The sequence below is a fragment of the Malaclemys terrapin genome, chromosome 2, assembly GCF_027887155.1.
Source record: "Malaclemys terrapin pileata isolate rMalTer1 chromosome 2, rMalTer1.hap1, whole genome shotgun sequence".
Classification (NCBI taxonomy): domain Eukaryota; kingdom Metazoa; phylum Chordata; order Testudines; family Emydidae; genus Malaclemys; species Malaclemys terrapin.
The window spans coordinates 260,036,571-260,049,726 of record NC_071506.1 but is presented as its reverse complement, the minus strand read 5'-3'; the positions used below and the strand labels follow the sequence as shown (position 1 = coordinate 260,049,726).

The 13,156-nt window shown below is 42.8% G+C and overlaps 1 protein-coding gene across 4 annotated transcripts in view; it reads right to left on the bottom strand.

The window, feature by feature from the left end:
- CCNY (cyclin Y) overlaps window positions 1–13,156 on the bottom strand; it is a 214,190-nt gene that overhangs the window by 64,260 nt on the left and 136,774 nt on the right. For all 4 annotated transcript variants that reach the window (XM_054020975.1, XM_054020974.1, XM_054020973.1 and 1 more), the window contains one exon: window positions 5,746–5,780. In XM_054020975.1, coding sequence (XP_053876950.1) covers window positions 5,746–5,780 — 35 coding nt within the window. The remainder of the gene's footprint in view (window positions 1–5,745; window positions 5,781–13,156) is intronic.

Below are 13,156 nucleotides of genomic sequence, written 5' to 3'. Positions count from 1 at the left end.
GGGAGATGTTCAACACTAATTACTACATCAGTGGTTCTCAACCAGGGGTATATGTACCTTGGGGGGTAATCACAGGTGTTCCGGGGGTACACGAACTCATCTAGGTATTTGCCTACTTCTACAACAGGCTACATAAAAAGCACTAGTGAATTCAGTACAAACTAAAATTCCATACTTGTTTATACTGCTTTATATAGTATACACTGAAATGTAAGCAAAATATTTATATTCCAATTGATTTATTTATAATTGTATGGTAAAAATGAGAAAGTAAGCAATTTTTCAGTAGTTGTGTGCTGTGACACTTTTGTATTTTTATGTCTAATTTTGTAAGCAAATAGTTTTTAAGTGAGACAAATTAGACTCCTGAAGCAGATACAGTGGTCTGGAAAGGTAGGGAGCCACTATACTAGATCAAACCACTAAAAGGCTGTACAGAAAATAACAATATTCTAGGTGCCAATCTTCCTGGTTATATGTCACAAAAGGAGAATAAGTACATGTAGAAATTTTAAAACCTAACAATGATCTTGGGGAGAAATAACTTGCAAGAAAGGAGCGTTTTCCTCTGTATTGTGACAAGCAGCTTTTGTACAAGGGAAGCAAAACAACCACCCAGAGTTTATGTCCTCTTGCCTGTTCCCTGTAGCACACGTGGGTAAGTCAGTCAGGAAACAGATTACTTATTATGGTGCCAAACAAAGCCAACTCTTCTTAGAAACATGCCTTAATGAGCATGGAAAGAGAAGCCTGGTGCCAGAGAGACTAAGTAATCGATAGAGTACTCTGTAACAATATTTGCTTTACCCTTAAATGCTATCTTTAATTTGCCACATACAGCTGTTGGCAAGTTGCAGCATTGTAAGCTATTTACTTCCATTCACTTCAAATAAAGAGACCAGACTAGATCATAATAGTTCCTTCTGGCCTTAAAAATCTAGGAGCCAACTTAGGTTACTATGTTTAGAAGTACAGAAGCAACATTTGCAAGTATGATCTCCAATTTTGCGTGCCCAACTTAAATAATCAAGCTTCAGATTTCTTAGGAGGTGCTGAGTACCCTCAGCTACCCCTGATTTCAGTTGGAGTTATGTAGGGTTACCATATGTCCGTTTTTTCCCCGGACGTGTCCGGCTTTTTGGTACTCAAATCCCCGTCCGGGGGGAATTGCCAAAAAGCCGAACATGTCCGGGAAAGTGTTCTTGGGGGAGAGCAGAGAGAGCAGCCGGCCCCGGGAGCTCGGGACAGAGCTGGGTGCGGCGCGGGGCTGGCGGGCTCTGTGCCTGGCCATTGTGCACAGGCTGAGAGCGCCGGGAGCAGCCCGCTGGGAAGGTGTTTAATCAGCCTGGCTGCAGCAGGGTAGCTGCTCTGGGCAGCTGAGCACAGCCACAGCCTGCAAACGAGACCCCCCTGCCGGCCCCCGGGCTTACCTCCCGCTGCCTCTATCCCCCCCCACTCCCCTGGGCAGCTCGGAGACACAGTGGATGGGGCACAATTTTGCAAAGCTAAACGAAATGTCTGCTGGGATGAGCCGGCGGTAACCCTTTGGCTGCCAGCACGGGCTGCAGTGAGCAAACCCAGCTGCACAGACCTATTGGCAGCTTGTGGCGCTTTCGAAAAGTGTTGGGAGCTATTCAACCAAGCCACAGCTCTGCCCTTTGCGTTTTCTTGTCATTTACCTGGGACATTGGCCAGCAGCACATGGGATCCTTGTTACTTAAGGCAAGGTTGACCCATGTACTTAACTTTACATGTGTGAGTGGGCCCCCAATCTGAAGTTGAGTGGCTGTGCCAGGGTTTGCAGGATGAGAGTTCAAAGCAGGAGGCTGGAGAGGTGATCACTGAGGGTTGTAGTTTCGCTGGGGTGCTCAGTTCACCTGCATACACTAAAATGACTAATAATCTAGCTTGTATTTGTTCATTTGGATTCAATCACATAAAAAAAAAGAGTGCTAGAAACCAGCCCTGGGCCCCTGACAACAATTAAATACACATCCCTATCAGATAGCACCCTGCCGCACCACAGCATATAAGATCATCCCCGCCAATCAGTGTAGCAGCAAAATCATCCCTCATTTCACTCTGCCCTGACCTCACTCCTGCAGCTCCCCCAGACACCTCAGTTCTGTGCAGCTGAAGAGTGGAGCTGCCCGAGCGCTACCGGCTTCACGGTTTGCTGAGCAGCCCCCAGATCTCCAGACCCTGCGCCCCCAGCCGGGCGCTTCCCCTCCCGGGCTCTGGCTGCGCTGGGGAAGTGCCCGGCCGGGGGCGCAGAGTCTGGAGATCTGGGGGCTGCCCGGCAAACCATGAATCCGGTAGCGCTCGGGCAGCTTCGCGTGGCTGGGAGGGAGGAGGGGGAATGTGGGGCGCTCAGGGGAAGGAGCGGAGTGGAGGTGGGGCCGGGGCGGGTCCAGGGCCCTGTGGAGTGTCCTCCTTTTTTAAGGTTTAAATATGGTAACCCTAGAGTTATGGTTATTCAGTGCCCATGAAAATCAAGCCCTGAGTTTCTGAAGCTCAGCACTCCACAGCTAAGGAATCTCCAAAATCAGAGGCCACTTTTGAACATTAAGGCCACTTGGCCCTTATGTTCTTAAGCATATGAAGCATAGCTAACTCCTATGGAGTGGTTACCCATCTATAAGGGCAAAAACTTGTAGGTAGGGGAATTTTTCAGCAAGAAAGGAACAGCTGTCAAGAAAATACTTTAGTTTTCCAATTTACAATAGGGATTTGGTAAAAATACATTAAGGTAGAACACTGATATTTAATTATGTTAGGGAGGACTACCTTAAGCACTAATGGAATCCTAGTAAACACTTTTTCTTCCCCTACATAAAAGTAGCAGTTTTAACCCTCTGTGTAGCCTTTTTATTCCACCATTTCGGTCTCCTGCTTTACTTCTTGGTCAAAGTGAAGTCTGGCAAGTAGCCCACGTAACACCATTTAACTTAGTACACTATAAGCAGGAGGATAAAACAAAGTAAAATCCAGCTTGGTAAAGGGGATGGCAGTTTTTTTGAAACATTCACATTAGTTCTAGTGTGATTATTTTTCAATGATTTAAAACATTACTGCTAAGCACACTTTAGCATTTAGAACATGGTGAATATGTTGGCACACGTCATCTTGGAACAATCCTGGATATTCCGGCTCTGCCTAGGAATCCTGAGTTCGCAAGTCTCCAGTACAGCTGGCTCAAAACTGCTGTCAATAATGAACCAGCTGCTAAGACCACTTCCAGGTTTCCCCTCTCCATCCCCTTCAGCAGATCTGATATTAATTATTTAGCGATCTCTTACTGAAAGTCACTGTTGCACTCAAGATAAGAAAGGCTCAAGCACAAGGATCACTGGGCCCTGTTAATCTTTCGTCCTCTTTATTTATTTGCCTAGTTGCTGAACAAGCCTAGCAGTAAGCAATTTCTGCACATGCATACTGCACAGACACTACTGACTTGTCCACATTGTAGTGTCAAGCAGTTGCTTCTCTAGCCAGAAATGATATTTTACGCAAGAAAATCACCTGACTGGTGTCCAGAGGTTATCTGAAATCTTTAATTTCCATACACCTGGAGTTTGTAAATTAATTTCATTTAACTTAGCCTGAAAAAAGATCGAGTTGTAGGAATTTTATCTAACGTTTTGAATGCCATCAATAAGAAGGGAAATAAGGACATGTAAATTACTGTAACAAAATATTCCATCTTTCAGGCTCTACATCATCCTGTCCTGCTGCAGCTGCTTAGTCCCACATAGATTTGATGGTTTGTCATGCACTATACTCTTACACCTATCATAAAAAACCCCTGGAGCATGCAGTCAGCCTTAAAAGGATCACTTTTAAGTCCTTTTAATAATGAATACCACACATTTTTCAAAGTTTCTTTATTCTTCTTCTTTGGAATATAAAATAGGAAGAAACTTAGGAAAAAACAGAAAAATACATACATACACACATACATATATATATAAATAAATATAAAAAACACACTCTGGATGAGTGGGGGAGAAAGGATTTCTCTCAAGGCTTTGGCAAGGTTCTGCAGTAACTGTAAAGGCAAAATGTGGGGCGAGATACTGTGCTTCTCTCCTAAGCATATGTCTTCACTGCAATTGGGAGGAGTGGCTTCAGCACATTTAGATATATCTAAGATCTAGCTAGACCAAAGCTTGCTCGACTAACAGTGGCAATGAAGTTGCAGCAATAGTGGCAAGTATGTAGAGTCGGAGGCTGCCTTCTTCATTTTTACCAGAGGAATTCTCCTCCAGCTGGGATGGGCTTTTAGAGCCCCTTTATTCTACTTTAGCCCTTTTACAGGTTGTAAACAGGCCTGGGTAGCAGGGTAGGGGTGAGAATCCCGCCCATTGTGAGTGATGCAGTGGCAAAGCAAGTCAGGAGACAGTTAGCTGTGTTGTGTCTGGACAATGAGAACTCAAAAGAAGAAAAAATGTTTTGGGTTAATGTGCTTGCTGGCAGTTATTCAGCACATATTGGTAAATTTACAGGAATCCGATACAGTGCATTTTTATAATATGACTTTCAAAGGTAGGTTCAATGCAAACTATTTTCATATGCAGGTAAACAATAAAAACCAGTATTTTAGGAGAAAAATATTTGTTGGTCCAGTGTTGCCAAATCTCACAATTTTATCACGAGCCTTGCCATATTCTCTGTTTTTCTTAAAGCCTCAGCTCTTGTGATTATATAAGCAACTCAGGGGTCTTGTTTTGTTTTTTGGCTTTTTTTAAAGTAAATGTTCAGACCTCATGGTGGTAGAGAAAAACTTGAAAATGTGACCAAAGTGCACATTAATGGCTCAGAAACCAGAAGACACATAAAAAGAACCTCTCTATTTTATCAGAGGGGTAGCTGTGTTAGTCTGGATCTGTAAAAGCAGCCAAGAGTCCTGTGGCACCTTATAGACTAACAGACATACTGGAGCATGAACTTTCGTGGGTGAATACCCACTTTGTCGGATGCATGGTCTGACAAAGTGGGTATTCACCCACGAAAGCTCATGCTCCAATATGTCTGTTAATCTATAAAGGTGCCACAGGACTCTTTGCTGCTTTCTCCATTTTATGTTATTTACACATCTTATGATTTATTGGGACCTGACTCATGATTTTTGAATATTTGGGATTGGCAATATTGCTGATTACATTGTGATCATTCTTGATCTATAAAGCTCCTAGGTGCTAAGGTAATGCAAAGAATGATAATAAAGATCCCGATCCTGTCCCTAACACAGTCAACTGGAGTTTTGCTCTTGATGTCACTGGCAGCAGCGCCACAATGTATTCATTTGAAAAGAATAGAAGTAAGAAAAAGGCATAGGATAAATATTAAGAGTATATAAATATTACTCTAACATTTACCATATATTATGTATATGTTCTGCAATGCATCCCATCAGTTTGGACCTTAATAGCCCTTTTCAAAAATAACAGTGATACTCTACAGACTCATAATACAAACTAATGCTAACACAGTGGGGCTCTCTGTCCCTTCTAGTGGCCATGCCACATATACAGGTTTGTGTGAATGCTACTAATTCCAAGCTAATGGAACTGGTCCTTTGGCTCAACTAGTAAAGACCCATGCTTTTACATACTGAGGTCCATAGTTCAGTCCCCAGGGGCAACATTACACTCTCACACACACAAGGGATTTACTTACAAAGATTCTTAGTTCTGCATAATATAGACAACATATAAAGCCGCATAGGGAGACATTTTCACTTACGTGGTTTATATAGAGACTCTTGCGTTTTTCTCTCACTGCAAAAACATAAAATGTAATAGAAATATTATATGACTGTATTTTGTCTCAGTTAAGCTTCTGTTACACCATTTTACGATCAAAAGTAGGAAGGTATCTATGTGTAACATCATTATCGCACTAATCAAGTTCACTCATTATTTGAGCACAGAAGGAACATCTCACATACCTGGACACTTAAAGGCATTTAAATTCTGCATTGTGCTGGATGATTAAAATTCACATCTGTTTGGATATTTCACTAAGACTGCATGCATTGGAACTCTGCCTCCAAAAATCACTTAGTGCAACTCTGCAGCCATTACTCATGCTGAGTAGTTGCTCTGGAGTCAATGGGACTACTCAATGAGTAAATCCTACTCCACATGAGTAATAGCTGCACGATCAGGCCCACAGTTATCAGACAAAAAGCTTACAAGCAAAGGAGCAAGCTAAAATAAACTTTAATGGTGAGATAAATGCTTGTTACAACTGATTTTATATACTGGTTTAATTTTTGTCAATATATTTCCTATTAACTCATCCCTTAGCCAGCCTGTGGATCTCTGTTCAACAGCTGTGATAATGCTGCATGTAGGACACCAGTAACATAACAACCAAATAGTGGAATTAAACTAATAATGGTTTAATACCATAGGTGATTAAAGGCACTATGGTGTGCTTGACCCTGTTCTCTATTTTCTCTCTTACACCACGCCCACCACTGTGCTATCTGAGCATCTTCCACAAGCACCTTAAGTGACACAACTAGCATCAGTCGTGTGAGAGTCTCTTTTTCTCACTTCCTCTCCATGGGAGTCATACTATGCAAAGATTTTTTTTAAAGACTTTTTACAAATTTTGATTCTATGTCTGCATGTATTCACACTCACAATTTCAGTGTATTCATACGTGCAATCTTCTTAACATGAGATTGCTTGCTTATAAAAAGTCACAAACATTTGTTTCTCATCCAAAAGGTGGCTAGTGGGAGGGACACAAAGGGGGCACCAGCTAAAGGAGGGCACGTGACCTCTCCATGTGACCCCCCCCACGTGACTCGTCCCTGCCCCCCACATGACTCCCTCACGTGACTCCTTTCTGCCATGCCCCCCATGTGACTTCCCCACTTGACTTGTCCCTCTTACCTGGCTGGGGGGGTGGGGAGGGGCAGCCCTGCTCCAGTCCGCCTGGCATGTGTGGAAACCACTAATGAACTTTCCCAGACAGCCTCCGGCCTCTCTCTCTGCCTGGGCTGTCCCAAGCAAGCAGTGTGGCCTGAGACTGCCTGGGAGAGTACAGCCGTTGCATGCAGCACCAGACAACATGGCTGGAAGAGGAAGCTGGAAGAAGAGAAGCTCTGACCTCGCCTCTTCCCTTCCAGCTCTGGCCCTGCCCCTTCATCTCCCCGGCTGCTGGCCTTACCCCCTGCCCCCAGCATTTTGGGGAGGGTCATGTGACCCTTTGCCCCCCCCCAGGTTGCTAATAAAGGAACACTCTTAGTTTGCTATGTGGATTTGATTGTGCAGTTTTCAAAACACAGTTGGGGGGGGGGATTCTGATTGGCTAGTAAGCAGTTAAGCTGCTTGCTTGTCCTTCTGCTGAAATACTGTTCTTTCTATTCTGAAGCTCCAAGCAGGGTGTTATTCCATCAATGAAGTAAATAATAAATCTAAGAAAATATCTACCATCATTTGGTTACTTAACATCTGGTCAAAGTATTTCTCTATTGTGTAATACAATGTAAGTGAGGTAAATAGTTTTCACAAGCTGCAGGCAGACACTTTACCAAGCACAGATGTAATTTCATAATGGCAAACTTTATTTGCACACAAATATCTAGTACCAGAACTATGTTCACTACATTCATACTGCATGTTGTGGCATACAACAAAATTAGTGACAAGACACGCCTCTGAGCCCCAGGTCAATATTTCAATATATCGGCTTTTCCTGATCCCCTACTCTTCTCTTTCCATATTCTTCCTCCCACCCTCCACATCATTTGGTGCCCTCACCATTGTATGATTCTCTAGTTGCCGAAGTATTGCACTTACTGCTCATTCACCCATGCCATTTATCCTCTTCCAATGCTGGACAGACTGACACGGACCCACCCCTCACTCTGCAGATTCTCTCTCCTTGTAAGACCCAGATTGATCTTTTTCCTCATCTTTTCCCAAAGGAAAGTAAACTTCACTGAACTTCATTCTCCAGTGGGGGACCACAGTCAGCCAGGATTCTCTAATTCTGGGCTGCCCAGCACTGATGCAAAGTGTATGGTCCCTCAAGAAACCTATGCCGGGGAGCATCAGGCACAGCAAACCTCCACTCTGTCACACTTCCTTCCTATCCTACCCACAACAAACCCCCTTCACATTAGGAATAAGGACATCTGGTACAGGAGATGTCAACGCCACTTCTGCCAGCTTTTCACCACCAGAGTGTCCTTCTGCAGAGGGAATTCTTCACCGGCTGCCCAAGGGCATTGGTGTGGTGTAAGCAGTGTAAAGTGCTCTTGTGCAAACCGTAGAACTTGACCCCATTCTAATTAACTAGCATTTGGTACCACAGACAGCTACAATTGAAGTATTTGGCTTCAAGAATGGTGGTTTAAGATGAAATGAAGCTGAACAGACTTAGAATCACAATTTTGAAGTTCAGACTCCAAGTCCCTATTTATTTTTCTATTACATTTCTTTCCCTTTTTTACAAAACTTGCGTCCTGGGTAGTTTTCGTCAGGCATTCTAACAGATGGGAGGGCTGCCAAAATTTCTTAATTTTCTTTTAATTTTAAGGCAAAATAACCTGTTCTCATTTTTGCAAGCACATTCAAATTGTTAAAACTGCATTTTTATTACAGTAGAATGAATAAATTATCCAGGGTTAAAACAGCAGAGAAAAAATGATTTTTTTTTGGTTATTGTGCTCTTAGTATTCCTTTGTGCAATGTGCATAGGCAGTGTTAATGGTAGACTTCAAAAGGATGAAAGGCAATATCCCTGGGTTAATAATTACACATCAATCAAAGCCTCTCATGTTTTGAGAGTTCCTAAATAATTTAGTACAGGACTAAAGCTACGTTTCCTCTTGTTAGAGGAACAAGGGAATTGACTGGTCCTGATCGGAGGGCTGGTCTACATAAAAACAGCACAGTCTGTTTCATTCCTGCTCATCCCATAAACTGGAGTTTCCTTTGAAGCCAATTACTGTACCAGCATTGTTGAATTTAGCAAGTAAGGACCTAATGGAAGTGAAGGAAGGAGGCAGCTCTATCTAACTAATGAAAAGGGGGATTTCCAACACACTGAAGTAGCAATCAATCAAGTTTCCCCTAACTAATACAGGAGGGGAAATTACTTTATTGCAGTGGCTGACTTTAAAAACCCCGAATTAACCACAACCTCCACTTTAAACTCAGTGTGTGCAGCATGTACCCACACCCTTTGTTTCCAGTCCAACACACAGGCCATCCAGGAAGCTTACAAGTGGAAATTTGGACAGAGGGAGGAGTATAAAATATTGCTTGAGCATGCAGGGGTGTAATCAGGAAAGCCAAAACACAACTGGAGTTGCAGCTAGCAAGGGATGTGAAGAATAACAAGAAGGGTTTCCACAGGTATGTTAGCAACAAGAAAAAGTCAGGGAAAGTGTGGGACCCTTAATGAATGGGGGAGACAACCTAGTGACAGATGATGCGGAAAAAGCTGAAGTACTCAATGTTTTTTTTGCCTCAGTCTTCACAGACAAGGTCAGCTTCCACACTGCTGTCCTGGACAACACAGTATGGGGAGGAGATGAGCAGCCCTAAATAGTGAAAGAACAGGTTAAAGACTATTTAGAAGAGCTGGACATGCACAAGTCCATGGGTCCAGATCTAATGCATCCGAGGGTGCTGAGGGAATTGGCTGATGTGATTGCAGAGCCACTGGCCATTATCTTTGAAAACTCGCTGCGATCCGGGGAGGTCCCGGACGATTGGAAAAAGGCAAATGTAGTGCCCATCTTTAAAAAAGGAAGGAGGAGAACCTGGGGAACTACACACCGGTCAGCCTCACCTCAGCCCCTGGAAAAATCATAGAGCAGGTCCTCAAGGAAACCATTTTGAAGCACTTGGAGGAGAGGAAGGTGATCAGGAACAATCAACATGGATTCACCATGGGCAAGTCATGCCTGACCAAACTGATTGCCTTCTATGATGAGATAACTGGCTCTGTGGATATGGGGAAAGCAGTGGGCATGATATATCTTGACTTTAGCAAAGCTTTTGATACGGTCTCCCACAGTATTCTTGCCAGCAAGCTAAAAAAAATATTGATTGGATGAATGGACTATAAGGTGGATAGAAAGCTGGCTAAATTGTTGGGCTCAACAGATAGTGATCAATGGCTCGATGTCTAGTTGGCAGCCGGTATCAAGTGGAGTGCCCCAGGGGTCGGTCCTGGGGCCAGTTTTGTTCAACATCTTTATTAATTATCTGGATGATGGGATAGATTGCACCCTCAGCAAGTTTGCGGATGACACTAAAATGGGGGGAGATGTAGGGATAGGGTCCAGAGTGACCTAGACAAATTAGAGGAATGAGCCAAAAGAAATCTGATGAGGTTCAACAAGGACAAGTGCAGAGTCCTGCACTTAGGACGGAAGAATCCCATGCATTGCTACAGGCTAAGCAGCAGTTATGCAGAAAAGGATCAGGGGATTACAGTGGATGAGAAGCTGGATATGAGTCAGCCTTCTTGGCTACAAGGGCACACTGCTAACGGCATATTGGGCTGCATTAGTAGGAGCACTGCCAGAAGATCGAGGGAAGTGATTTTTCCCCTCTATTCAGCACTGGTGAGGTCACATCTGGAGTATTGCATCCAGTTTTGGGCCCCCCACTACAGAAAGGATGTGGACAAACTGGAGAGAGTACAGCAGAGGGCAACAAAAATGATTAGGGGGTCTGGGGCACATGACTGATGATGAGAGGCTGAGGGAACTGGACTCGTTTAGTCTGCAGAAGAGAAGAGTGAGAGGGTATTTGATAGTAGCCTTCAACTACCTGAAGCGGAGTTCCAAAGAGGTTGGAGCTCAGCTGTTCTCAGTGGTGGAAGATGACAGAACAAGGAGCAATGGTCTCAAGTTGCAGTGGGGGAGGTCTAGGGTGGATATTAGGAAAAACTATTTCACTTGGTGGGTGGTGAAGCATGGGAATGGGTTACCTAGGGAGGTGATGGAATCTCCATCCTTAGAGGTTTTTAAAGCCTGATTTGACAAAACCCTGGCTGGGATGATTTAGTTGGGGATTGGTCCTGCTTTGAGCAGGGAGTTTGAGTAGATGACTCCTGAGGTCTCTTCCAACCCTAATATTCTATGATTCTATGAAGCTTTTTTTTTTTTTAAATGAGTTCTAAAATAAGTTTAAAGATATCAAAGGTGGTATTCCGAACATGCTAGGAGGATTGTCACCAGGCTTAGCACCTTGAACAGTCCCCGTGAAGAGGAGGAAAAAAATTGAAGACTTTTTGCATAAGCAGTACTCTGAGCCTACTATTTGGCACCTTGATTAACGTTTATTGGGCCTTAAACAGACTCAGTTCTTAGCTGCATTGTACACTACCATGACTTGAACATTGATATAGGGTCCTACGGAATCTGACAAATCTTACGCTAGCTCTGCTTACCCCCTACATAAACTATGATATTGTAGTTTGACATCATGCAACATTACTGAAATTTTTTTCCTATCCCTACATAGCTGATCTATTTATACAATGGGCCTGAAATACAACCAGGCATAGTGCTTACTGCTGTTCTTTAGCTCACTGAAATGTGATTGTTCTGGGCACTATACCCAGTAGTATTTGCAGGACAGTGTTTCATTTGGCAGGCGAGTAAGATGTCATTTGTTTTTTCATCATCAAGTCAAAAGGTTGACGAGCAGGTTTTATACCTCAGCTGGTAAATTTCTGAGGCAGTTCAGCAAGGCTGACATACTGTTTTGTGAGAATAATAAATTCCTTCCTTTTCTCTGAACTGGAAGAAGCTGCATAACTCAATTAACTGGGCTGAAAGCAATCAGAGTTTGTAAATTAATTGTCATTTTTTAAAGTTTCTCATAATCTACACATTATAAAAAATCAGTCACTAAGAAAAGCATTATAATAATTAGAGCCGATCAAATGTTTTCAAATGACGGTGAAAAATTTTCACCATTTCAACCAGCTCTAAGAACAATATTAAGCATTCAAATATTACTTTGCACTTTCAAAATGCTGTACAGACACTAACTAATTAATCCTCATGACACCACTGTGATGTAAGGAAGTGTCACCATGCCCATTTTACAGATTGCCAAGCCCAGGGAAGGATGAGGGGTGGTGTGTGTGGTTAAGTGACATACCCAAACCTCACAGCAACTCAACGGTAGAGCAACAAGTTCCTGGCTCTTTCCCTCTCCCCATTCTACCACGCTGCCTTTTAATTAAGGCCCCAATCTTGCAGACGCAGTCAGTAGGCCTCCAAGGGCAGAAGAGTACCCACACATAACCCACTGCAGAATCAGGGCCTAAAATGCATCTTCTCTGTAGACGACATTTTCAAAAACTACCAGAAAACAAACAAAAACTAAAAAAAGATGTCACTAGAATTTCTGAAATACAAATGTGCACTTAGCTGAATAAAAACTCAGTAAAGTATCATTTACTCAGCAAGTCTAAAATAGAGTTCAGATGCCCCCAAAAAGGAGCACCGAGAATGCACACTATAGTAACAACAAACAACAGAAAAGTTGCTTGGAAAGTTTGGGTAGAAAATAACATGCTTTGTATTCATTATTCATGTCTACTTCTGACAAAACACTAACATCACTCAAGCTGGACATTGTAGATTCAATTAGCCAAAAGTAAGTGGCTTCCACTCCACTAATTACATCAAGAGGCTCGCTTAAAAAAAAAAAAACAGGCTTAATTTCTATCAGGTTGTTTTTGTCTCCAAGTAAAAAAAAATTAAAAGCACCCAGACAAATAAAAGATACTATCAAACCGTGCTGATCAATAAAAATGAAGGGATATTTTTGATTAGTTTTTAAAACCCATCAAAGAGCTCATGTGAACTGGGATTTACAGTTTTCAACCTGTATGGGGGAAGACATCAGGCTACACCCTAAGCTGGTCTAAATTGCCATTGGCCAACGAAGCAACGTGGATGTACATTAGCTGGGAACCTGGCTCACTGTGTTTAGTTCTGAAAGACAACTGTACTGGAAGGTTTACACTCAGAGAAACTAGTTCTTTTACATGTTATTAGTATTTGTAGCTCCATTATATGTTTTGAACTTGTAATAGTCAACATGCTACAGGGCCCAATTCTGTAACCATTTATTCATGGGTCTGACCTAAAGCTACCTGA